The sequence below is a fragment of the Taeniopygia guttata genome, chromosome 30 (genome assembly GCF_048771995.1).
Source record: "Taeniopygia guttata chromosome 30, bTaeGut7.mat, whole genome shotgun sequence".
Taxonomy (NCBI): Eukaryota; Metazoa; Chordata; class Aves; order Passeriformes; family Estrildidae; genus Taeniopygia; species Taeniopygia guttata.
Window position 1 is genome coordinate 311,917 of NC_133055.1, and position 22,348 is coordinate 334,264.

General features: G+C 59.2%; 2 protein-coding genes across 8 annotated transcripts; one reads left to right on the forward strand and one right to left on the reverse strand.

Moving 5' to 3' along the window:
• The first annotated feature begins 19 nt into the window (after positions 1–19).
• On the forward strand, positions 20–16,702 carry ILF3 (interleukin enhancer binding factor 3). Of its 7 annotated transcripts, none has more exons than XM_030260007.4 (20): positions 20–160; positions 2,670–2,765; positions 2,857–3,083; positions 3,311–3,491; positions 4,039–4,186; positions 5,519–5,610; positions 6,140–6,235; positions 8,014–8,125; positions 8,402–8,499; positions 8,920–9,031; positions 9,124–9,252; positions 9,927–10,126; positions 10,332–10,502; positions 10,661–10,798; positions 11,059–11,235; positions 11,835–11,991; positions 12,456–12,509; positions 15,184–15,543; positions 16,003–16,131; positions 16,226–16,702. In XM_030260007.4, exons 2-20 carry the CDS (start codon positions 2,763–2,765, stop codon positions 16,354–16,356), a joined length of 2,715 nt encoding a protein of 904 aa, XP_030115867.3. In that variant the 5' UTR covers positions 20–160; positions 2,670–2,762; the 3' UTR covers positions 16,357–16,702. The 7 variants fall into 7 exon arrangements, with proteins under 7 accessions (XP_030115867.3, XP_030115866.3, XP_030115868.3 ...); XM_030260006.4 differs by lacking the exon at positions 20–160 and adding an exon at positions 354–397; XM_030260008.4 differs by lacking the exon at positions 20–160 and adding an exon at positions 354–397 and having other exon boundaries at positions 11,838–11,991.
• Positions 16,703–17,983: 1,281 nt separating this feature from the next.
• On the reverse strand, positions 17,984–21,935 carry LOC115491783 (beta-1,3-galactosyltransferase 2-like). The gene is made up of 2 exons (XM_030260205.4): positions 21,634–21,935; positions 17,984–20,123 (listed from the first exon to the last, which is right to left on the reverse strand). The coding sequence occupies exon 2, from the start codon at positions 20,114–20,116 to the stop codon at positions 19,121–19,123; it is 996 nt and encodes a 331-aa protein (XP_030116065.3). The 5' UTR covers positions 20,117–20,123; positions 21,634–21,935; the 3' UTR covers positions 17,984–19,120.
• Between the last annotated feature and the right edge of the window lie 413 nt (positions 21,936–22,348).

Here is a 22,348-nt window from a genome sequence, read left to right on the forward strand (position 1 = left end):
CCCCGCCCCCCCCCCCCCCCCCCCGCCGCAGTCCCGGCGCCGCCGCTCCGGCCCCGCTCCCGCCCCGCTCCGGCCCCGCCGCGGCCGCTCCGGCCCCGCTGCGGCCCTTCCCGGGCCCCTCCCGGCCGGGCCGGGCCGGGCCACCCCAGCGAAAGCACCGGTAAGGAGCCGTCCCCACGCCGCGCTGAGGAGCGGGGGGGAAGCGGGGGGGGGGAAGCCGCGCTGCACCGAGCCGGCCGGACCGGACCGGGGCGGTGCTGGGGCGGGAGGAGCCGGTGTGAGGTTTGTCTGTGGGGGGGGGTGTGAAGCGGGGGGGCGGCGGCGGGACGTGGTGACCCGGCCCCCCCGTGTCCCCTCCCTCCCGCCCTGCCCATTGTGTGCAGACAAAATGGCGGCGGTGAGTGAGGGGAGGGTGGGGGGGGCGGCCGGGTCCCCTCACGGATCCCCTCAGCAGCGCCCTGAGGGCCGGGTGGGGATGGAGCCTCCACCGAGGGGAACGCGGGTGTCTTACGGTGCTGCCCCGGTCTCTCCTCTCATTTCTGGCCGGCGTCGCTTTGTTCGCGCCGCGTTTGCAAATGGCGGCAGCGCCCGGCGGCCCCCGCGCCCCCTCCTCAGCTCCCCGCGCCCCCTCCTCAGCTCCTCCGTCCCCTCCTCACCTCCCCGCGCCCCCTCCTCAGCTCCCCGCGCCCCTTCCTCACCTTCCCTCTCCCCCTCCTCACCTCCCCGCGCCCCTCCTCAGCTCCCCGCGCCCCCTCCTCAGCTCCCCGCGTCCCCTCCTCAGCTCCCCGCGCCCCCTCCTCAGCTCCCCCGTCCCCTCCTCACCTCCCCGCGTCCCCTCCTCAGCTCCCCCGTCCCCTCCTCACCTCCCCGCGCCCCTTCCTCACCTCCCCGCGCCCCTTCCTCACCTCCCCTCTCCCCCTCCTCACCTCCCCGTGCCCCTTCCTCACCTTCCCTCTCCCCGCGCCCCCTCCTCATTTTCGCCCCGCACTGCAGATCCTGAGGGGGCCCCGCTCCTTTCCCGACCCCCTCAGCCGCCCCCTGGGTGGGATGTTCGGGGGGGGCATCGTGGAGGAGGTTGGATCATCCCCCCTTGAAGGGATTTCAAACCCCTCTTCCCGCCTCATCCCAAGCTGGGAATTGCAGTGGGATCGTGCCGTTTTAGGGGGATTTTAGCCCTTTTCCCTGCTCAGGAGTAGGATTCTCCTCTCACTCCTCAGCTTTTCGCCATCCCTGTCCCTGCTTCCCGCTGCTCCAGCCCCGTTATCCCGTGGCCGCTCCGTTTCGGGAGGGTTTTAGAGGAAAAGAGAGATCCAGCACCCCCTTCCCACCAGCTTTGTGTCCCCAATCCCTCCGGGATTCCCGCTGGGATCCACGATCCCGCGGTTCCTGGGCTGTGAGGGCTATGCTGTTCTGGCTCCTCACCCATCCCGGGCAGGTGCCAAAACTCGGATAAAAGCCAGCAATTCTTTCTTAAAACCTTGAGCCCCAAGCGTGGCTTCGCCCGTGCTTTCCCACGTTTAGGGCAGAAATTCCTTTGGTTGTTTTTCCCTCCATCCTCCCAAAAACCCCTTCGGGAGAGTCGCTCCTTCCCTTGGGATGCTCGATGGGAGTGTGGGGAAGTTTGGTGAATTCTTGTGGGGGGGTGAGGCCAAAACCAGGTGATATTCCAGAGTTTGTCCCATTTCCGAGGGCAGGGATTGTTTTTGTCGGGGTTGGGCTCCTGGTTGAACTGAATCTGTGGTTTTTCTCCTCAAGAGACACAGATCTGGTGGTGCTGCAGCATCAGCTCCCAGATTTCTCCCTCCAAAAATCCCAGGAGAGGGATGGATAACGGGAGGCTCTCTGGCTGTTGCGATTCTGACTGTAGGAACAGTTGGGTGGGATTTCAACCCTTTCCTTATCCAGCCTGAGGGAAACTGAGGGAATTTTAAGGAAAATAACGAGGCCTTCAGGGCCCAGCCCAGAGCAGAAGGCACCGGGAGATGCCATGTGGCTCCTTGGAAATGATTCTCCCTCCTCAGCCGGCACCAGTCGGGGCTTAATTACGATTAAATCCAGATTTATGGCACTGTTACATCGTCCTGTGAATGGACTGGCAGGATTGGAATCAGAGGGGTTTCCTTGAATGGAATTGTGTGTCCATGCAGCAGCTCGAGGGAATGAATTTTCCTGGTTTTTATCCTAAAAATGTGAGCCCCAGCTCTGGGTGAGCTTGGAACAAATTGGAACAAAAAACAAATTGGAACAAAAGGCTCTGCTGCCCCAGCTGGGGGCGGTTCCCACAAAAAGGCAGGAATTTGGTGTCACTTGGGCTGAATCTGTTGAATTCCAGGACTTTTGAGCACTGGGTTCCCACCTGGATTTCCCAGGGCAGCTGCTTCAGTGTGGAAAGGGGAGTTGTGTCTGCTTTGGAGAGGGGAGCAGGAGCTTTGGAAAAGTCCCATTTCCTGGGACAACCTCTTGGGAATAAAAGGGAGTAAGGATCAGATGCTCTGTGGTCCTCCATTGTCAGTCTGCAGGGTGTAAGTCCTCGGGAGCGGAAAGCTGGGCTCTGCCTAACGAGTTGGGATCTGTCTAATTGCTGTTCCTGCTCCCAGCTCCCGCTGCTCCAGCGTGTGCCCCAGGCTGCTCCGGCCGCCCCGGCTCACCCCGCTCTCTGTCGCTTTCAGATCCCGGCGCGCCGTGGTGCCGCGACACTCTGCTCGCCGGAAAAATCCAAATAAACGCCTCCGAAACCTTCAGGCAGGCAGCAGAAAACAAAAATGGTAAAAAGGGACGGCTGGGTTGGCGGCCGTGGGGTGAATACCTGCCTCCCCGGCGTTCCCTAAACATTCCCAAATATTCCCGCCCTGGCAGCGCCCAATGCGGATCTTTGTGAACGACGACCGGCACGTGATGGCCAAGCACTCGGCCGTGTACCCCACGCAGGAGGAGCTGGAGGCCGTGCAGAACATGGTGTCCCACACGGAGCGGGCGCTCAAAGCCGTCTCCGACTGGATTGACGAGCAGGAGAAGGTCAGCGGGGAGCAGCCGGAGACCGAGTCCATGGAGACGGCGGCCGAGGAGGAGAACAAGGAAGGAGGGTGAGGAGCGAAGCTGCTGGTGGGACTGTCCTGATTTAGATCCCTAAAATTCGCTTAGCTCCCTAAAAACCCACCCGTGCTGGTGGAAAGGTTGTCTTCCCTGGCTGGGGACCTGAGGGGAAGCAGCCAAGGCTCCGGGTTGATCCTCACGGATCCATCCCTCCGGTTGGGTGGGGCGTCACTGGGCCGTGAATTCGCCGTCGTGACCCTGTGCCGTGTTTTTCCAGGGATCAGAAAGCCACGGAGCAGCTGACGAGGACCCTGCGGGGGGTGATGCGCGTGGGGCTCGTGGCCAAAGGCCTCCTGCTGAAGGGAGACCTGGACCTGGAGCTGGTCCTGCTGTGCAAAGACAAACCCACGGCCAAGCTCCTGGAGAAAGTCGCCGATAATCTGGGAGTGCAGCTGGCGGTGAGCGGAGCCGCCGGGGAAACTTCCTTTGGGATGGTTCTGGTCTCCCTGTTCTAGCTTGGGAATGCTAGGGTGTTCTTTGGGATTGCTAAATGAACTTGCCCTCGTTAATTGTGGAATAGTTTGGGTTGGAAGCACCTTGGAGCTCATCCTCTTCATGGGCAGGGACACCTTCCACAGGCTGAGTCGCCACAAACCCTGTCCAGCCTGGCCTTGGGCACTTCCAGGGATCCAGGGGCAGTCACAGCTTCTCTGGGAATTCTGTTCCAGACCCTCCCTGCCCTCACAGGCAGGAATGCCTTCCCAAAATCCATCTAAATCCCCCCTTTGCCAGGGTGAAGCCGTGCTCTCTGTTCCTGTCCCTCCATGCCTTGTCCCTCTCCAGCTCTCCTGGAGCCCCTTTAGGCCCCCCCAGAGCCTTCCCTGCTCCAGGAGAGCATTCCCAGAGCAGAGGGGGCTCCAGGATTACAGAATCAAGGACTGGTTTGGGTTGGAAGGGACCTCAAAACCCATCTCACTCCAGCCCATCTCCCCCGCAACGTTGCAGGCGATCACTGAGGACAAGTACGAGATCATCCAGTCGGTGGGAGACGCCGCCATCGTCATCAAGAACACCAAGGAGCCCCCGCTGAGCCTGACCATCCACCTGACGTCGCCCGTGGTCAGGGAGGAGCTGGAGAAGCAGCTGGCCGGAGGTACGGCCGGCCGGCGCCCGGCGTCCCGCGGCTAACCACCGGGAAAGTGCTCTTCAGCTTCAGCCGGAGCCGTGGCAGCTCTTCCTGGCCAAATCCTAACCAAATTCCTTCATTGCGCCAACCTCGCTGAGATATCCCGGTTGTGGTTTACCCGGACCGAGCCTCCGAAGCTGAGGAGCACCTTTCACGCGGGATTTTGCTCTATTTTTTTTTTTTTTATTATTTTTAAGTATTATTATTTTATCCTTTCTTTTGGTTCCACTTGGGCCTTTAGTTCACTAATTCATCATCTCGTTGTATTACTCGTGGTTTGTCCCCCGGCCATGTCAGTGCAGTGACATGAAAATAGAAACCAGATTTGTTTAAGAAACCCAAAAACAAAACCCCTCTTGAAGGCTTCTTGTCCGAGGAGTTGCATGTCCATGAACCGGGATGTTCCGGGATGTTCCCCGGTGTGTGTTGCAGCAGAACACCGGGTGCTCGGGGCTCCTCCCGTGGCTCTTGCGGCACCCCAGGTTCAGAATTCCGGAAAGCGATGCAGAGTTTTGGATAAAGTTAGCTTCTCCAAATTCCCTTTGGAATCAGAATTCCAGCAGCTGCTGGTTGTCCGCTCCAATTCCGATGGGCTCCGTAGGGCCGGCGGTTCCCCCGCTCCGCACTAGCCTTATCTAAAACCCTGATCTCGAGCAATTTTGGGCGACTTCGGGCCCTTCCTCAGTTTTGCTGCAGCACAAACCGGGACCTCTTTGTGCTCTTGATTGTTGATCTCTGGTGTTGATCTCTGACCTCGTCTCCGAGCCTTCTAGTTTGTCGATTTTAGGGACGCTGGACCTTTGACCAACAGGACGTTCTCTGTCGCGGGCCGGGGCCGGGGCAGCCATCCTTCCGGGCGGAGGGTTCCCTGGATCCTCTCCGAGCCTCGCCCTTCCCTCCTCCCCGCGCCCTGCGCTCCAGCTGCGGAGCCGGGCTCTCACCCCCTCAAATTTCCCCATCGCCGGCCTCGCCGCCGCCTCTCCATCCATCCAGGATTTATTTCCGTGCCCTCCACCGAGCCTCACGCCCGGTCTCCTCCTCCTCCTCCTCGTCCTCTTCCTCCTCGTCCTTCTCCCAGCGCACATTCCAGTCCATCCCTCCCTGGGAGTTGAGCTTCCCCTGCGTCCAGGCGAGGCCGCGCGGCGGCAGCGCCGCAGCCCCTTCCCTCCCGCTCCCAGCATCCCGGCAGGATTTTTTGGGAGCCTCAGCTGCCCGTTAGGATGCTGCCTCATCCCCCTCGGCCCGACAGAAGCCCCTTGGTCAAACCGTGCCTTGTCTTCTTATTCCATCCACGACTAGAAACGCTCTCAGTCACCGACTCCCCGGACGTTCTGGACAGGCAGAAATGCCTTGCTGCCTTGGCGTCTCTGCGCCACGCCAAGTGGTTCCAGGTTTGCATTTTGTTCTTATATTTATCTTTAAGTAGAAGCGTTGGTAAACTCTCTTAAGGGGCTGAGTGTTTTTTTTTTTTGAGTTGGAGTTTCAAGTGGCCGCTGGCCGCTCGGAGGTGCCGGACTGTGGGCGCTGGAGTGACTTAGGAGCCTTTGTACGGAGCAGCCGCGGAGCTGCCGCTTTGTGTGAGGAGTAACGTCCCCTCGGCCAAGACCTTGGTTAAGACCTTGGCCAACCCCTTGGCCAACACCTTAGCTAAGACCTTGGCCAACCCCTTGGCCGACCCCTTGGCTGAGCCCTTAGCTAAGACCTTGGCCAACTCCTTGGCCAACTCCTTGGCTAAGGCCTTGGCCAACCCCTTGGCTAGGACCTTGGCTAAGACTCTGGCCAAGGCTCGGCTGTCGCGGCGCGGCTCCGGGCGCGGGCCCAGGCTCCGGCTTTCCCCTCGGCAAAGCAGCACCTGGAGGGAGCGTCGGCGGCGCGGGCGGGCGCTCGGTGAACCCCTGTCTGGTTTGGTTCCGCTTCCAGGCCAGGGCCAACGGGCTGAAGTCGTGCGTCATCGTGATCCGGGTGCTGCGGGACCTGTGCACGCGCGTTCCCACCTGGGCCCCGCTCAGAGGATGGGTAAATTCCCCTTTTCCCATTCCGGGGGGTGGCGGCGTTTCTCCCGATCCAGCTCTGCTCTTTCCCAAGGTGCCGGGCACGTCCCCTTTCCCAGGTTGGGGATTTCTGTGGATGAGTGACACAAGTGAAATGTCTGTGGTGCACGGGGGTTTATCACTCATCAGCTGATCTTGCTAATTATGAACTCACATTGTTGGCAAATTGGTAATGAACAATCAGCTCGCCTTGATACTGAATTGCTTTGTCAATGATCAGCTCAGGTTGTTAATTACTGAATTGCTTCATCAGTTATCAACTCATCTTACTATCGAGTTGTTTTATCAATTATTATATCACGTTATTATCAAAACATGTTCTCAGCTGTCAAATCACATTTTTGTCAGTGTTATCAGCTGTCACGTCTTGTTACGATCAAATTGTTTTATCAGTTATCAAACAGCATCATTATCATTATTATTGTTCAAGTCATGTTATCGTAAAATATTAAGTATCAAATTGTGTTATTTTAAAATATTTTATCTAAAAGGTTTATCAATTATCAATTCATTTTATCAGTTATCAAACCACGCTGTCCTCAAATGCCATCATCAGTTTTCTTTATCAATTAACTAATGGTTTTATCAGTTATCAAACAATTTAATCTTATCAAATCACATCATCAGCTTGTTTTATTAATTACCAAATCACACTGTTATCAAACTGTTTTATCCATTCACGACTTCCACAGCCTGCCTCCTCTCCTCCTTTGGGCACCAGAAGCTGCTTCCAGATGGGTCCTTTCCCTGGAGTCCTTTCTTGGATCCCTTCCCAGGGATCCCATTTCCCAGACTGTTCCTGGGGTCCCTCTCCCAGGATCCCTTTTGGAGTAGATTCCAGGGGATCCCTTTGCCAGGATCTCTTTTTTGAGGCCCTTTTCCCAGATCCCCTTCCCAGGGTTCCTCTCCAGGATCCCTTTTCCAGGGTTCCTCTCCAGGATCCCTTTTCCAGGTCCCCTTTCCAGGGGTTCATTTCCTGGGATCCCTTTTCCAGGGTCCCTCTCCAGGATCCCTTTTCCAGGGTCCCTCTTCCAGGGCCCCTTCCCAGGGGTCCATTTCGTGGGATCCCTTTTCCAAGGTCCCTCTCCAGGATCCCTTTTCCAGGGTCCCTCTCCAGGATCCCTTTTCCAGGTCCCCTTTCCAGGGGTTCATTTCCTGGGCTCCTTTTTCCAAGGTCCCTCTCCAGGATCCCATTTCCAGGGTTCCTCTCCAGGGTCCCTTTCCCAGGGGTTCATTTCCAGGGTCCCTCTCCAGGATCCCATTTCCAGGGTCCCTCTCCAGGATCCTTTTTCCCAGGGGTTCATTTCCTGGGATCCCTTTTTCAGGGTCCCTCTCCGGGATCCCTTTCCCAGGCCCCTCTCCAGGCTCCCTTTTCCCAGGGGTTCATTTCCTGGGATCCCTTTCCCAGGCCCCTCTCCAGGCTGCCTTTCCCAGGGGTTAATTTCCTGGGATCCGTTTTTCCAAGGTCCCTCTCTGGGTTCCCTTTTCCCAGGTCCCTTTCCAGGATCCCTTTCCCAGGCCCCTCTCCAGGCTCCCTTTCCCAGGGGTTCATTTCCTGGGGTCCCTTTTCCAGGGTCCCTCTCTGGGATCCCTTTCCCAGGGGTTCATTTCCTGGGATCCCTTTCCCAGGCCCCTCTCCAGGCTCCTTTTCCCAGGGGTTCATTTCCTGGGATCCCTTTTCCCAGGCCCCTCTCCGGGCTCCCTCTCCCCTCTCCCTGCCCTCACTCCCTCCTTCCCTTGCAGCCTCTGGAGCTGCTGTGTGAGAAGTCCATCGGGACGGCGAACCGGCCGATGGGCGCGGGCGAGGCGCTGCGCCGGGTGCTGGAGTGCCTGGCCTCGGGCATCGTCATGCCAGGTGAGCTCCGGCCAGGCGAGCGGAGCCGGGGTGCGGGCGGTCGGGAGCCCCTCGATCCCCCACGGGCACGCCGAGATTCCCGGCCCTGCCGTGCTCCCTGAGCCACCTCAGCCCCGTAGAGAATCTGGCCAGCGGAATTTGGCTCCCGGGGAGCGCCGTTCCCGCGGCCGAGCCCACAGAAATCCCGGCGAGCCGCACCTTCGGAGCTGCCCCAGGGAGCTTAGGGTAGAGACCCGGGATAATTCTCTGCATATCTTCCTTGTTTCCTGCCTTCAGATGGTTCTGGTATTTATGACCCTTGTGAAAAAGAAGCCACTGATGCTATTGGGCATCTAGACAGACAACAAAGGGAAGATATCACACAGAGTGCTCAGGTATAGTGTGACCTCCATCCGGCCCTTCCCAATCCCCGGCTCGCTCCGCTCCCAGCTCCCTCGGCCAGCATAGATTAGACCCGTGGTCACTCTGCACCGTGGTCACTCTGCACCGCGGTCACTCGGTGCCGTGGTCATTTGGCACCGTGGTCACTCGGCACCGTGGCCACGCGGTGCTGTGGTCACTTGGTGCCACGGTCACTCCACCAGTCCACCCGTGTGGGCCCCATAGTTTGGCCACCCAGAGCAAAGAATCAGGTGTTGAGCAGTGAATTGTCCCGACGCCCATTTTTGGGTGAAAGTCCCCAAAATCAATGGGAGAGCCCCGCTGAGGATGGATCGGTGCAGGGGGGCTGTGTGGGGCTGTGAGCAGGGCGGGGGCCTCCGGCAGCTCCCGCTGACCCCCGTTCCTGTCCCCAGCACGCGCTGCGGCTCGCCGCCTTCGGCCAGCTCCACAAGGTCCTGGGCATGGATCCCCTGCCCTCCAAAATGCCCAAGAAACCAAAGAACGAGAACCCAGTCGATTATACTGGTACGTACTGGGAGGGGACAGCCCCGCATCCCATCCCGAGGATTTGGGTGGAAAACGGGGGATTTAGGGAGTGCCTGTGCTCGTTCCTGCAGTTCAGATCCCGCCCAGCACCACGTACGCCGTGACCCCCATGAAGCGGCCGATGGAGGAGGACGGGGAGGAGAAATCCCCCAGCAAAAAGAAAAAGAAGATTCAGAAAAAAGGTATTGAGTTAACGAGAGGTAGGTACGGCCTGGGGGGAAATGGGGTGGAAAGTGGGGGTGCAGATGGTGCTCAGTGCAGGACTGGGGGCTTTGGGGGGCTGTAGGTAGGGGGCACGGGGTGTGGGGATGGATAAAATAACTTAAAAGTGGGAGATTTGTGAGATTTGTGCTGGGCAGAATTTACACCGTGGAGGAAAAGGTCAGGACTTGTCTGGGAGTTGGAAAAGACTGATGGGAAAGACCAGTCAGCTGGTCTGGAATTGGAAAAGATCAATGGGGACTGGTCTGGAATTGGGAAAGGTCAATGGGGACTGGTCTGGAATTGGGAAAGGTCAATGGGGAGTGGTCTGGGATGAGAAAAGACCAGTGGGAACTGATCTGAAAAGAGAAAAGACCAGTTGGGACTGGTCTGAAATCAGAAAATACTGGTTGAGACTGGTCTAAAATGGGAAAAGACTGGTCAGAACTGACTTCCAAATGGGAAGTACTGGTGGGAACTGGTCTGGAATGGGAACAGACCCATGGAAACTGGTCTGGAATTAGCAAACACCCATCAGGACTGGCCTGAAATGAGAAAATGCTAATTAGAACTGGCCCCAAACTGGAGAATACTGGTCTGGAATCAGTTTTGCTGCTTCGAAGGAGCAGCCGAACACCCGCAAGCTCTCGGTGTTGGTTTTTCCCCCGTGCAGAGGAAAAGCTGGAGCCTCCACAGGCCATGAACGCGCTGATGAAGCTGAACCAGCTCAAACCAGGGCTCCAGTACAAACTGGTGTCCCAGACCGGCCCCGTGCACGCTCCCATCTTCACCATGTCCGTGGAGATCGACGGCAGCACCTTCGAGGCCTCGGGGCCGTCCAAGAAAACGGCGAAGCTTCACGTGGCTGTGAAGGTGAGCATGGGAGTGGGAGTGGGAATGGGAAAACCGCCAGAACCTCCAGGATGGGATGGGAGCACCACCAGGAACTCCCAGCCTCGAGTGTGCCCAGGAGCACCCGCAGGATTCGGGAGTGCCGAGTCCTGGAGCAGCTTCCTGGGGTGTTTCCCCGAGTGGGTGGTGCTGGAGCTTGGCTCCTGACCTCCCTGCTGCCCTCCAGGTGCTGCAGGACATGGGTTTGCCCACCGGAGTGGAAGGCAAGGACTCCGGGAAGGGCGACGAGTCGGCGGAGGAGACGGAGACGAAGCCGGTGGTGGTGGCTCCTCCGCCCGTGGTGGAAACGGTGTCGACGCCCACGGCAGCCTCACCCCCCTCGGATCAGACCCCTGAGGTGGGTGGGGGGACACGGCGGGGGCACGTGGCACCGTGGGTCGCTCCTGGCTAAAACAGGAGGTGGCTCCTCAGGTGTTCTTCCCGAAAAAGTTGGGAAGCAGCTCCGTGTGTGCTGGGGACGTTTTTGGGGCTCACCCAGCCTTTCTCCACCCTCAGAACGTGAAGCAGCAGGGACCAATCCTGACAAAGCACGGGAAGAACCCGGTGATGGAGCTGAACGAGAAGCGGCGCGGGCTCAAGTATGAGCTGATCTCAGAGACGGGCGGCAGCCACGACAAGCGCTTTGTCATGGAGGTGAGGGGACATGGGGCCTCCTGTCCTTCCCAGCAGCTCCAATCCAGAGCTCCTCGGGTGGGAAAAGGGCTCGGAAAGCCACCTCATCCCCTTGCTAAGAGTTTAAATCATCAAATCCAAGAGGTTTGGCTTGGGAGAAACTTAAAACTCATTAATGGGCAGGGACAGCCTGTGACACTTCCAGCTCTGGGATTCCCTGTAGGTCTCCCATCTTTTCCTGCCCTTTCCCGCTCCAATTTGTGGTTCCATCCCTTTCCAAGGTGGAGGTGGACGGGCAGAAGTTCCAAGGCGCCGGCTCAAACAAGAAGGTGGCCAAAGCCTACGCGGCGCTGGCCGCGCTGGAGAAGCTGTTCCCGGATGCTCCTGTTGCCATTGAGCAGAACAAGAAGAAAAGAGCTCCTGTTCCAGCCAGGGGTGGCCCCAAATTCCCAGTAAAAGTGAGTGAAATCCCCAATCCCACAGCTCTGGAATGGGAAAAGAGTGATGGGAGCTGGTTTGGAGTGGGAAAAGACCGATGGGAACCAGGCCAAGATCAGAAAATACGGATCAGGACTGGTCTAAAACAGGAAAAGACTGATGGGAACTGGTCTGGAATGGGAAAAGAGCAATGGGGACTGGTCTGGAATGGGAAAAGACCAATGGGGACTGGTCTGGAATGGGAAAAGACCAATGAGGACTGGTCTGGAATGGGAAAAGACCAATGAGGACTGGTCTGAAATTGGAAAAGATCAATGGGAACTGGTCTGGAATGGGAAAAGACCTGGGGTCTAACTCTGGGGTGTAACTCACTGGCCATTTGCTCTGGGTTTTGATCCTTTTTTGGGAATGGGAGCAGAGCAAACAGTTCGGAAGCACAAAACACATAAGGTTTTGCAGCAAAACCCTCTGGCTTTGGAGGTGCCTGAATTTGGGGCCCACCTCCGCGGCTCTTCTTCCGGGGAAGCGGCGTCCTGGGGCTCTGTTTTGGGAGGTTTTTGGGACATCCCTCAGCCCCAGCTCCAAGTGACACCTCTGCCCCTTCTCCTTGTCCCCTCAGCAGCACAACCCGGGCTTCGGCATGGGCGGGGGGCCCATGCACAACGAGGCCCCCCCGCCCCCCAACATGCGGGGCCGCGGCCGGGGCGGCAACATGCGGGGCCGGGGGAGAGGCCGGGGCGGCTTCGGCGGCAACCACGGCGGCTACATGAACACAGGTGAGGGCCAGCGGCACACCTGAGGGGGCTCAGACCCCCCCCCCACCACCCCTGGCCATCAGCCTTCCTCCCCTGGTGTCACATCCATGGCACCTGGAGGTTCCAGAACTCTCCATAGGGGAACGACCCCACTCCGGCATTGTGGGTGTGGCTCCTGGACGTTCCAGAGCCCCACGAATCCCTGTGAGGGAACAAATCCCCCTCTGGTGTTGTGTCCATGGCTCCTGGGCATTCCAGAGCTCCCCAAATCCCTGTGAGGGAACAAATCCCCCTCTGGTGTTGTGTCCAAAGCTCCTGGACGTTCCAGAGCTCCCCAAATCCCTGTGAGGGAACAAATCCCCCTCTGGCATCGTGTCCATGTCAGTTGGATTTCCTGGAGCCCTCCATGGGGAGATGACCCCCCCAAATTCGGGACATTTCACCCTTGGAATCTCTGTTTATTCCAACGTTTCCTTCCTCTCCAGGGGCTGGGTACGGGAACTACGGCTACGGAGGGAATTCCGCCACTGCTGGCTACAGTAAGTCCCTTTTTCCACCCAAAATCCCAATGGATTCCGTTGTGCTGGGGACTGAAAATTTCCAGAAAAATATCTCAAGGGAGGGGTAGCTTTTTTTTTTTTTTAATGGAAAGCAGTCCTTGGTTTTTAAGGAAACCGGAGCGTTTTCATCAATTTTGTCTTAGCTTCCAGCAAGGTTTTTCTTCTTACAAAATCCAAGCCTTTTAATAAATCCCAGAGATGGGGTCAGACTCCTCTGGGTCTTGGGAAGACTTTTCCACATGGATCTGGTCCAGCCCAGCCTTTTAAAGATGTGAAATTCCCCAATTTGCTGGAATGCTGGGATTTGTCACACACTGGGCTCTGGGAATTGTACCTGTGCTCCCCATCCCGATCCAATAAATATCCAGGCACTGGGGAATGTCTTGGATGCTTTGGGAAGTCCACGGAGTCCTCGTTTGCCATGGAAACCATTTGCCATGTTTGCCATGGAAATGCTTCCTCAGAGTGCTGGAATCACCTGGAGAATTAAATATCCCCAAAATGAGGAATTGAGGGGAATTTTAGAATTTACTTGAGTTTCGGAATCCATCGAATTCCGAGCGTTTTGGTCCTCTATTCCTTGTGGTTTGGGTTTGAAAGTTGTCTTTGCTGGATTTGGTGGCACTGTGGTTCCCGTCTTTGAGGCCCTTGCGTTAATTCCATAATTTAACCAAAAAAGAAGGAAAAGGAAACTCCAGGTTTAAACTAAGTGAGTCCAAGGGGTTCAGTGGATCCTTAAAATATTTGTAATAATAATTGCCTCATTTTTTTTGAAAAAAACCCCAAAAAACCATTGTTGGAGGTCCTGACTCTTTATCAAGAGGACAGATCCCATCCTGGATGATCCGGAAATGGTCCCTAAGATCCCTCCCACCCCAGCCCCTCTCCCAGCTGGAAAAACCTCCCTTCCCAAGCCACCACATGGTGCTGGATATTTCTGTCCCTGAGCTCTGATTTGGGGAAAATCGCAGCTAATCCTGTGTCGAGCATGGACGATTCGGAGTTACCCTTGGAACGTTGGGATAAAAGTGGAAAATCTGGGATTCTCGAGGTGGGAAAGCTCCACTTCCAGCTCTGCAGCCGAATCCCCACACTCCTTCCGGATCCAAACCCCAGGATTTTCCCTCTGGGATGGCCCAAGGCGGCTCTGCTCCAGCACACACAGGTTTTGCTCCAACCCTGGAGATAAATTTATTCCAGAGCCTCATTCCTGCCAAGTGAATCCGGGATTTTCGGTGGGAGAGGAATAAAAACTTCACATGGAAAAGGAGGCGTGGAAGAGAATGCAAGAAACGAGCCCAGAATTAACGGATCCTGGAATTTAAAGCCTCCAGAAGCTTTTGGCAGCACAGCCAATTTTGGGGATTTTGGGGACCGCAGGATTTGGGGACGGAGCTGGGATTCACCTGGGATCAATCTGGGTGTTCCACACGGAGCTGCGGAAATAAAGCATGTGGAATTTCACTCCTTGGCTCCTTTTTTACCAAATTCTGCCCCGTTTTGTTGCTGGCAGATCCCTCCCGATCCCATGAGGTTTTAGATTCCGGTGGCTTTTTTTCCCCTCAAAAATAAGTTTAGTTTTGGATGCTCCCAGTTTTCCGTGGAATGCAGGAATTGGGCAGGAAAAGAACCACTCAGAGTCTGGCTGTGGGACCCTGAAGAGATGGAATCAAACCCAGATGAGCTCCGGATCCCAGATGGAATCACCCAAATCCCGGGAAGATAAACGTGGATTCCTCAGTCCTGGAGCAGGATTCTGCCTCATTCCAGAGCATCTCTCACTCCGGGATGGTGTTTGGAATTTGTAGGGTTGAGGGAGGCCCAGGATTGATCCGGATGGGTCCTGCTGGAATCACAGGGATGGATCCGGATGGGAGATCTGCTGGAATCACAGGGATGGATCCGGATGGAAGATCTGCTGGAATCACAGGGATGGATCCGGATGGGTCCTGCTGGAATCGGAGGGATGGATCTGGATGGGGGATCCTGCTGGAATCACAGGGATGGATCCGGATGGGTCCTGCTGGAATCACAGGGATGGATCCGGATGGGGGATCCTGCTGGAATCACAGGGATGGATCTGGATGGGTCCTGCTGGAATCACAGGGATGGATCCGGATGGGAGATCCTGCTGGAATCACAGGGATGGATCCGGATGGGAGATCTGCTGGAATCACAGGGATGGATCCGGATGGGAGATCCTGCTGGAATCACAGGGATGGATCCGGATGGGGGATCCTGCTGGAATCACAGGGATGGATCCGGATGGGAGTTCCTGCTGGAATCACAGGGATGGATCAATCCAGAGGGGAGATCCTGCTGGAATCACAGGGATGGATCCGGATGGAAGATCCTGCTGGAATCACAGGGATGGATCCGGATGGGAGATCCTGCTGGAATCACAGGGATGGATCCGGATGGGAGTTCCTGCTGGAATCACAGGGATGGATCCGGATGGGGGGTCTGGATGGGAGTGGAACCACAGAGACAGACCCACATGGGGGTCCCGCTGCACTTACGGGGAATCCCGCCGGGGTCCCGGCGAGCCGAGGGGTCTCCATCGGCTCCGGATCGCGCTCGGCCTCGCAGGACCTCCTCCCCCTGAGGAGGGGCCGAACCCCCCGGCAGCGCTGACCCTCCTTTCTCTATCCAGGCCAGTTCTACAGCAACGGCGGCCACTCCAACTCGGGGGGCGGCGGTGGCGGCGGCGGCGGCGGCGGCGGCTCCTCGGGCTACGGCTCCTACTACCAGGGCGGGGACGGCTACACGGCGCCCGCGCCGCCCAAGCACGGCGGCAAGAAGCAGCAGCACGGCGGCGGGCAGAAGGCCTCGTACGGCTCCGGCTACGCCAGCCACCAGGGCCAGCAGTCCTACGGGCAGGGCCAGTACGGCAGCTACGGGCCCGGGCAGGGCAAGCAGAAAGGCTACGGCCACGGCCAGGGCGGCTACTCCTACTCCAACTCCTACAACTCGCCCGGCGGCGGCTCCGACTACAACTACGAGAGTAAATACAGTGAGTGGAGAGGGGCAGGTTGTGGGTGGGAGAGGTTTGGAGTTGAGGTTGGGTTTGATCCCAAAGGGTTTTTGGGTCAGAGCTGGTACAGGGTGGTCTCTGGAGCAGCTGGAGGTGACCCCTCTGTGGTGGGGCAGGCACGAGGGAGCTCCTGGGGGTTCTTCTCACCCCTCCCAGGAGCTGCAAATAAAAGGAGGTTTGGGCTAAAAGAGGGATTTGGGGCTGGAGCTGGGATGAGTGACAGGGAGAGGGGACAGAGGGGGGGTTGCCCAGCCCTGGGCACATTCCTGGGGATAATCCATGGCTCAGAACGCCCTGGCTGGGTTGGATAAAGATCCCAAATCCTCCTGGAATTCCAGGGGGCTCTCAAGTGGGGCTTGGCTTAGTTGAACCGAACACCCTGAGGGTGCTGGGGGTCCATGCCCACGTCCTCATCCCCACTTTTTTCCCCATTCCCAGGTTACAGCGGCAACAGTGGCCGCGGCGGCGGCGGCAACAACTACTCCGGGGGCGGCTCCTACAACTCGGGCTCCCACGGGGGCTACGGGGGCTCCGGGGGCGGGGGCTCCTCGTACCAAGGTAAGGCAGGTCAGTATTGACACCCCCGCGCCCCCAGCTTTGGGGCCCTGCTCCAGCTCCACAGCGACCCTAATTCCTCCTCCTCCTCCTCTTCCTCCCGCAGGCGGATACTCCTCCCAGTCCAACTACAACTCCCCGGGTTCCCAGAACTACAGCGGCCCCCCCAGCTCCTACCAGGCGTCCCAGGGCGGATACGGCAGGAACGAGCACAGCATGAGTTACCAGTACAGATAAACCCCCGTGTCCCGCCTCGCCGCCCCCGGGATCCTCCCGGTTTTATCTCCCTCCTCCCCCTCCCCTCACCCCGTTGCTCTGTGTGACCCGTCACCGGCGGCCGCCCCGCGCCTGCCGCCCCTGGGCCTCTATTTAATGGGTCGTAGTTGCCACGACGACTTGGTCTAAATAGGATTATTATTATTATTTTTGGGGTTTTTTTTCTTTTTTTTGGTTTTGTTTTGTTTTGTTTTGTTTTTTGGGGAAGTCAATCCATTTCTGGAGCCTTTTCCCAGGCCCCGGCTGGGGGACGGGCCCTCGTTGTTCTGCTTTTGTGAAGTGCGTTAAAAAGGAGCTTTTTTCGGTATTTTCTGGCTTTGGTGGTTTCAGTTTTTTTGGGGAAAGGGCGGGAGTGAGGGAGGGGGGTGTGGAGGAGGTGAATAAACCCAAAATTTGGGATGGTTTGGGCTCCCGATGCGTTGTTCTGCACCTCCAAACCCCCACACTGGGAGGATTTTCATAAAAAAACCCATAAAGTCTGAGTATTTGTCCTTTACACCCCTTAAGTGCAGAGTACTGGAGTTGAACTGGTGCCAAACTGGGGCTGAGCTGGGGCCAAACTTGAGCTGAACTGGGACTAAACTGGGGCTGAACCGGAGCCAAACTTGAGCTGAACTGGGACTAAACTGGGGCCAAACTTGAGCTGAACTGGGATTAAACTGGGGCTGAACTTGAGCTGAACTGGGGCTAAACTGGGGCCAAGCTTGAGCTGAACTGGGGCTAAACTGGGGCTGAACTTGAGCTGAACTGGGGCTAAACTGGGGCCAAGCTTGAGCTGAACTGGGGCTAAACTGGGGCTGAACTTGAGCTGAACTGGGGCTAAACTGGGGCTGAGTTGGGCCAAACTTGAGCTGAACTGGGACTAAACTGGGGCCAAACTTGAGGTGAGCTGGGGGTACTCTGGGGCCAAACTGGGGTTGACCCAGGGTTGAACTGGAGCCTCGTGGCTCCTTTGGATGAACCTCTTGCCGGTGGTTCTGGATCATTCCGTGCCGGAGCCGGACCTCGGCAAACACCGGGAACAGCGCCTGGAATGCGGCACATCCCGGGAAACACCAGGAACGGTTCCTGGAGTGGGGCACAGCCTGGCAAACACCGGGAAGAGCACCGGGAGCGGTGCTTGGAATGCGACACATCCCGGGAAGCACCGGGAAGGGCGCCTGGAGCGGGGCATGGCCTGGCAAACACCGGGAACAGCACCTGGAATGTGCTGGGAAGCACCGGGAACGGCGCCTGGAACGGGGCATGGCCTGGCAAACACCGGGAACAGCACCTGGAATGCAGCACATCCCGGGAAGCACCGGGAACGGCGCCTGGAACGGGGCATGGCCTGGCAAACACCGGGAACAGCGCCTGGAATGCGACACATCCCGGGAAGCACCGGGAACGGCGCCTGGAGCGGGGCACGGCCTGGCAAACACCGGGAGCGGTGCCTGGAATGCGGCACATCCCGGGAAGCACCGGGAACGGCGCCTGGAGCGGGGCACGGCCTGGCAAACACCAGGAATGCTGCCCAGAGCGAGGCACATCCCAGCGCCAGGGCCCCTTCCCCACCCGGACCTGTCGGGATGACGGCACCGGCACAGACGAGGCTCCAGGCCTTTTATTAAAAACTTTGGATATAAGTTAAGGCGGCGCGGCAGATCCCAGATCCGGGCGGATCCCGGCCCCGGGGGATCCTCGGTAGCCGAACGACGGCGCCGTGAATGGATGGAGCAGCTGCTCCGTGGCTCAGAGGGACAGGAACGTCCGTGGGGGGACCTCGAGGCTCAGCGGCTGCTCCGGAGACAGCACCAGCGGATCCCAGTTACAGCCAGGGGATCCCAGTTACAGAACCCAGTTACAGCCAGCGGATCCCAGTTACAGCCAGCAGATCCCAGTTACAGAACCCAGTTACAGCCAGGGGATCCCAGTGACAGTCAGTGGTTCACAGTTACAGTCTGGATCCCAGTTACAGCCAGGGGATCCCAGTTACAGAACCCAGTTACAGCCAGGGGATCCCAGTTACAGCCAGGGGATCCCAGTTACAGCCAGGGGATCACAGTGACAGTCAGTGGTTCACAGTTACAGTCTGGATCCCAGTTACAGTCAGTGGATCCTGGTGACACCAGCAGATTCCAGTGACACTAAGAGATCCCAGTGACACCAGTGGATCCCGGTGACACCAAGAGATCCCAGTTACAGCCAGTGGACCCCAGTGGCACCAAGAGATCCCGGTGACAGTCAGTGGATCCCTGTAACACCAGTGGATCCCAGCTGCAGTCAGTGTATCCCAGTTACAGCCAGTGGACCCCAGTGATGCCAAGAGATCCCAGTGACACCAAGAGATCCCAGTGACACCAGTGGATCCCGGTGACACCAAGAGATCCCAGTGACACCAGTGGATCCCAGTGACACCAGTGGATCCCGGTGACACCAGTGGATCCCAGTGACACCAAGAGATCCTGGTGACACCAGTGGATCCCAGTGACACCAGTGGATCCCGGTGACACCAGTGGATCCCAGTGACACCAAGAGATCCTGGTGACACCAGTGGATCCCAGTGACACCAGTGGATCCCAGTGACACCAGTGGATCCTGGTGACGCTAGTGGATCCCGGTGACACCAGCGGATCCCGGTGACACCAGTGGATCCCGGTGACACCAGTGGATCCCGGTGACAGTCAGTGGAAAGGGAACAGCGGCGGAAAGGAACGCCGGGCAGCTCCCGGCGCGCGTCCCCGCCCTAGGGACACTTGTCGGACGCGTTGCGGAAGTGCGGCCACACCCGGAGCAGCTCCTGGGGCCCGTAGTGGTGCACCATGACCAGCCGCGAGAAGCGGCACCGGTCGTAGTCCAGCCGGTACATGGTGAAGGCTCCGGGCGGCGGGTCGGTGACGGCCACGCCCAGGGCGTGCAGGCAGATCCCCACGAAGGCGTCCTCCATGTTGATGACCGGCAGCGTCTGCGCCACGCCGAAGACGCGCAGCGCCAGGTCCCCCGAGAGCACGTAGGCCGGCCCGCCGCAGTAGGGCGGGTAGGTGTCGTTGGGGTACACCTCGCGCGGCACGAACCACTTGTAGGCGCGGTTCCGCAGCGGCCCCGTCCAGCGGTACACGTAGCCCGTCAGGAAGTCGCTCCTGGGCGGCCGCAGCAGCCCCGCCAGGTACTCCAGGTTGAGGAAGACGTCGTGGTCGGCCTTCATCACGTAGCTGGCGTTGGGGCAGAAGCGGCTCACCCACTCCAAGCCCATCAGCGTCTTGAGCGTCAGGTTGTTGTAGGTGTCCAGGAAGTCTTGCTGCAGCAGGTCCCCGTGCAGCGCGTCCTCCTCCTGCAGCACGGGGCGCAGCTCGGCGCTGAAGACGGGGTGCAGGCCCAGCAGGAAGAGCCGCAGCACCGACAGCCCCGGCACGGCGCTCTCGTCGCCCCACGTGCGGCGCACGGCGTCGCGGGCGGCCAGGTCGGCCGGCGAGGTCACCACCAGCAGCACCAGGAACGGCGCCCGCTCCCGGCACTTGTCGGGGTGGTTCAGCAGGAAGCGGTAGGGGTACGGGTACGGCGGCTGCAGCGGGTGCCGCGGGGGCCGCGGCGGCTCCGTGGCGTTCCCGGGGCGCGGGGTGGGAGCCGGGGGAGCGGTGGTGCTGGGAGGCGGCACCGCCGAGTGCCGGGCCTGCAGCGCCAGCAGGGTCAGCGCCGCGGCCACCGGCAGCAGCAGCAGGCGGCAGCTCGGGGGCAGCTTCATGGTCGGCCTGAGGGGTGGGAGAGGGGCTCGGGGTGGGCTCGGCACCACCGGGGATGGCACCGGGGAGAGCCGGTGCCACCGGGCCCTGCCGGCACCGCGATCCCGCCTGCAGCCGCATCCCTCAGACCGGGCACGCCGATCCTGCCGTGCCCGAATCCTGGCACTCGAATCCCACAGGGATCCACCCGGATCCCTGTTCCCTGAGCACCCCGATCCCACCGGCACCCTGATCCCACCCAGATCCCACCAGCACCCCAGTCCCACCCAGATCCTGGTTCCCTGAGCACCCCAATCCCACCCAGATCCCACTCCTGAGCACCCCGATCCCACCCAGATCCCGCTCCCTGGCTCCACAATCCCACCCAGATCCCGCTCCCTGAGCACCCCGATCCCATTCCCTGAGCACCTCAATCCCACCGGCACCCCGATCCCACCCAGATCCTGCTCCCTGAGCCCCCCGATCCCCCTGGGCACCCCGATCCCACCCTGATCCCCTGCCCGGGTGCCCACCTGGGGCTTCCTGGGTGCCCAAACCCCCCCGTGCCCCCTCCCCATTCCCGGTTTCCCCATTCCCGGTTTCCCCATTCCCGGTTTCCCCATTCCCGGTTTCCCATTCCCGGTTTTCCCCTCCCCATTCCCGGTTTCCCCATTCCCGGTTTTCCCCATTCCCGGTTTCCCATTCCCGGTTTTCCCCTCCCCATTCCCGGTTTCTCCCTCCCCCCGTCCCAGCTCCTGATAAGGCTCCGGACGCGATAAGGGCAGGAGGCGCTGCCGGGGGCCGCCAGTTCCACCAGTCTGACCAGTTTGGGGTCTCGGGGGAGCCCTGGGGGTCCTGGGGGCTGAGTCCAGCTCTGCCCAGTTCATCCCAGTTCACCCCAGTTCACCCCTGGGCTTTCCCAGTTCGCCCCAGGCTTTGCCACACCACCTTTCCCAGTTCCTCCCAGTTTGCCCTTCCCAGTCAGTGCCCACAGCCCTTCCCAGTCCCCCCAGTGGCTCCCAGTTAACCCCAGGTGCTGCTCCCAGCTCCTCCCAGTGACTCCCAGTTAACCTCAGATGCTGCTCCCAGCCCTTCCCAGTGCTCCCAGTAACTCCCAGTGTGTCCCAGTGACTCCCAGTTAACCCCAGTTGCTGCTCCCAGCTCATCCCAGTGACTCCCAGTAACTCCCAGTGCGTCCCAGTGCTCCCAGTTAACCCCAGGTGCTGCTCCCAGCTCCTCCCAGTGCTCCCAGTAACTCCCAGTGTGTCCCAGTTGCTCTTGGTGGCTCCCAGTTAATTTCAGACACTACTCCCAGCCCTTCCCAGTGGCTCCCAGTGCGTCCCAGTGCTCCCAGTTAACCCCAGGTGCTGCTCCCAGCTCATCCCAGTGATTCCCAGTGACTCCCAGTGGCTCCCAGTTAGCTCCAGCTGCAGCTCCCAGCCCTTCCCAGTGGCTCCCAGTAACTCCCAGTTAACCCCAGTTGCTGCTCCCAGCCCTTCCCAGTGCTCCCAGTAACTCCCAGTTGTGTCCAGTCACTCACAGTGGCTCCCAGTGGCTCCCAGTGGCTCCCAGTTAGTCCAGCTGCCGCTCCCAGCCCTTCCCAGTGCTCCCAGTATCCCGCCCGCCGCGGCTCTGTGGCGGCACTTCCCGGCAGGGGCAGAAATAGGAGGGCGCAGGTGACACGGGTGACACCGGTGACGCAGGTGCCACACCTGGCCCGGGCCACGCCCCCCGGGCCACACCCAGCCCTCCTCAAACTTCCTCCTGCGGCCACGCAGGTGGCACCCAGCGGGTGTCACCCAACGGGTGTCACTGAGGACACGCAGGTGTCACCCAACGGGTGTCACTGAGGACACGCAGGTGTCACCCAACGGGTGTCACCATGGACACGGTGTCACCGAGGACACGCAGGTGTCACCCAAAGGGTGTCACCATGGACACGGTGCCACTGAGGACACGCAGGTGTCACCCAAAGGGTGTCACCATGGACACGGTGTCACCGAGGACACACAGGTGCCACCAAGGACACGCAGGTGGCACCCAACGGGTGTCACCATGGACACAGGTGTCACTGAGGACATGCAGGTGTCACCCAACGGGTGCCACCGAGGACACGCAGGTGCCACCAAGGACATGCAGGTGCCACCAAGGACACGCAGGTGCTACCCAAAGGGTGACACCGAGGACACGCAGGTGCCACCTTGGCCACAGAGGTGCCACCACATCGGCGCCATGGCTGCCACAAACAGGTGACA

Coding starts and splice junctions, on each gene's coding strand:
- LOC115491783 (XM_030260205.4), bottom strand. CDS start 20,116: ATGAAGCTGCCCCCGAGCTGCCGCCTGCTGCTGCTGCCGGTGGCCGCG.
- ILF3 (XM_030260007.4), top strand. Junction 3,084..3,310: donor GAGGAGAACAAGGAAGGAGG/GTGAGGAGCGAA, acceptor GTGTTTTTCCAG/GGATCAGAAAGCCACGGAGC. Junction 4,187..5,518: donor GGAGAAGCAGCTGGCCGGAG/GTACGGCCGGCC, acceptor ATCCACGACTAG/AAACGCTCTCAGTCACCGAC.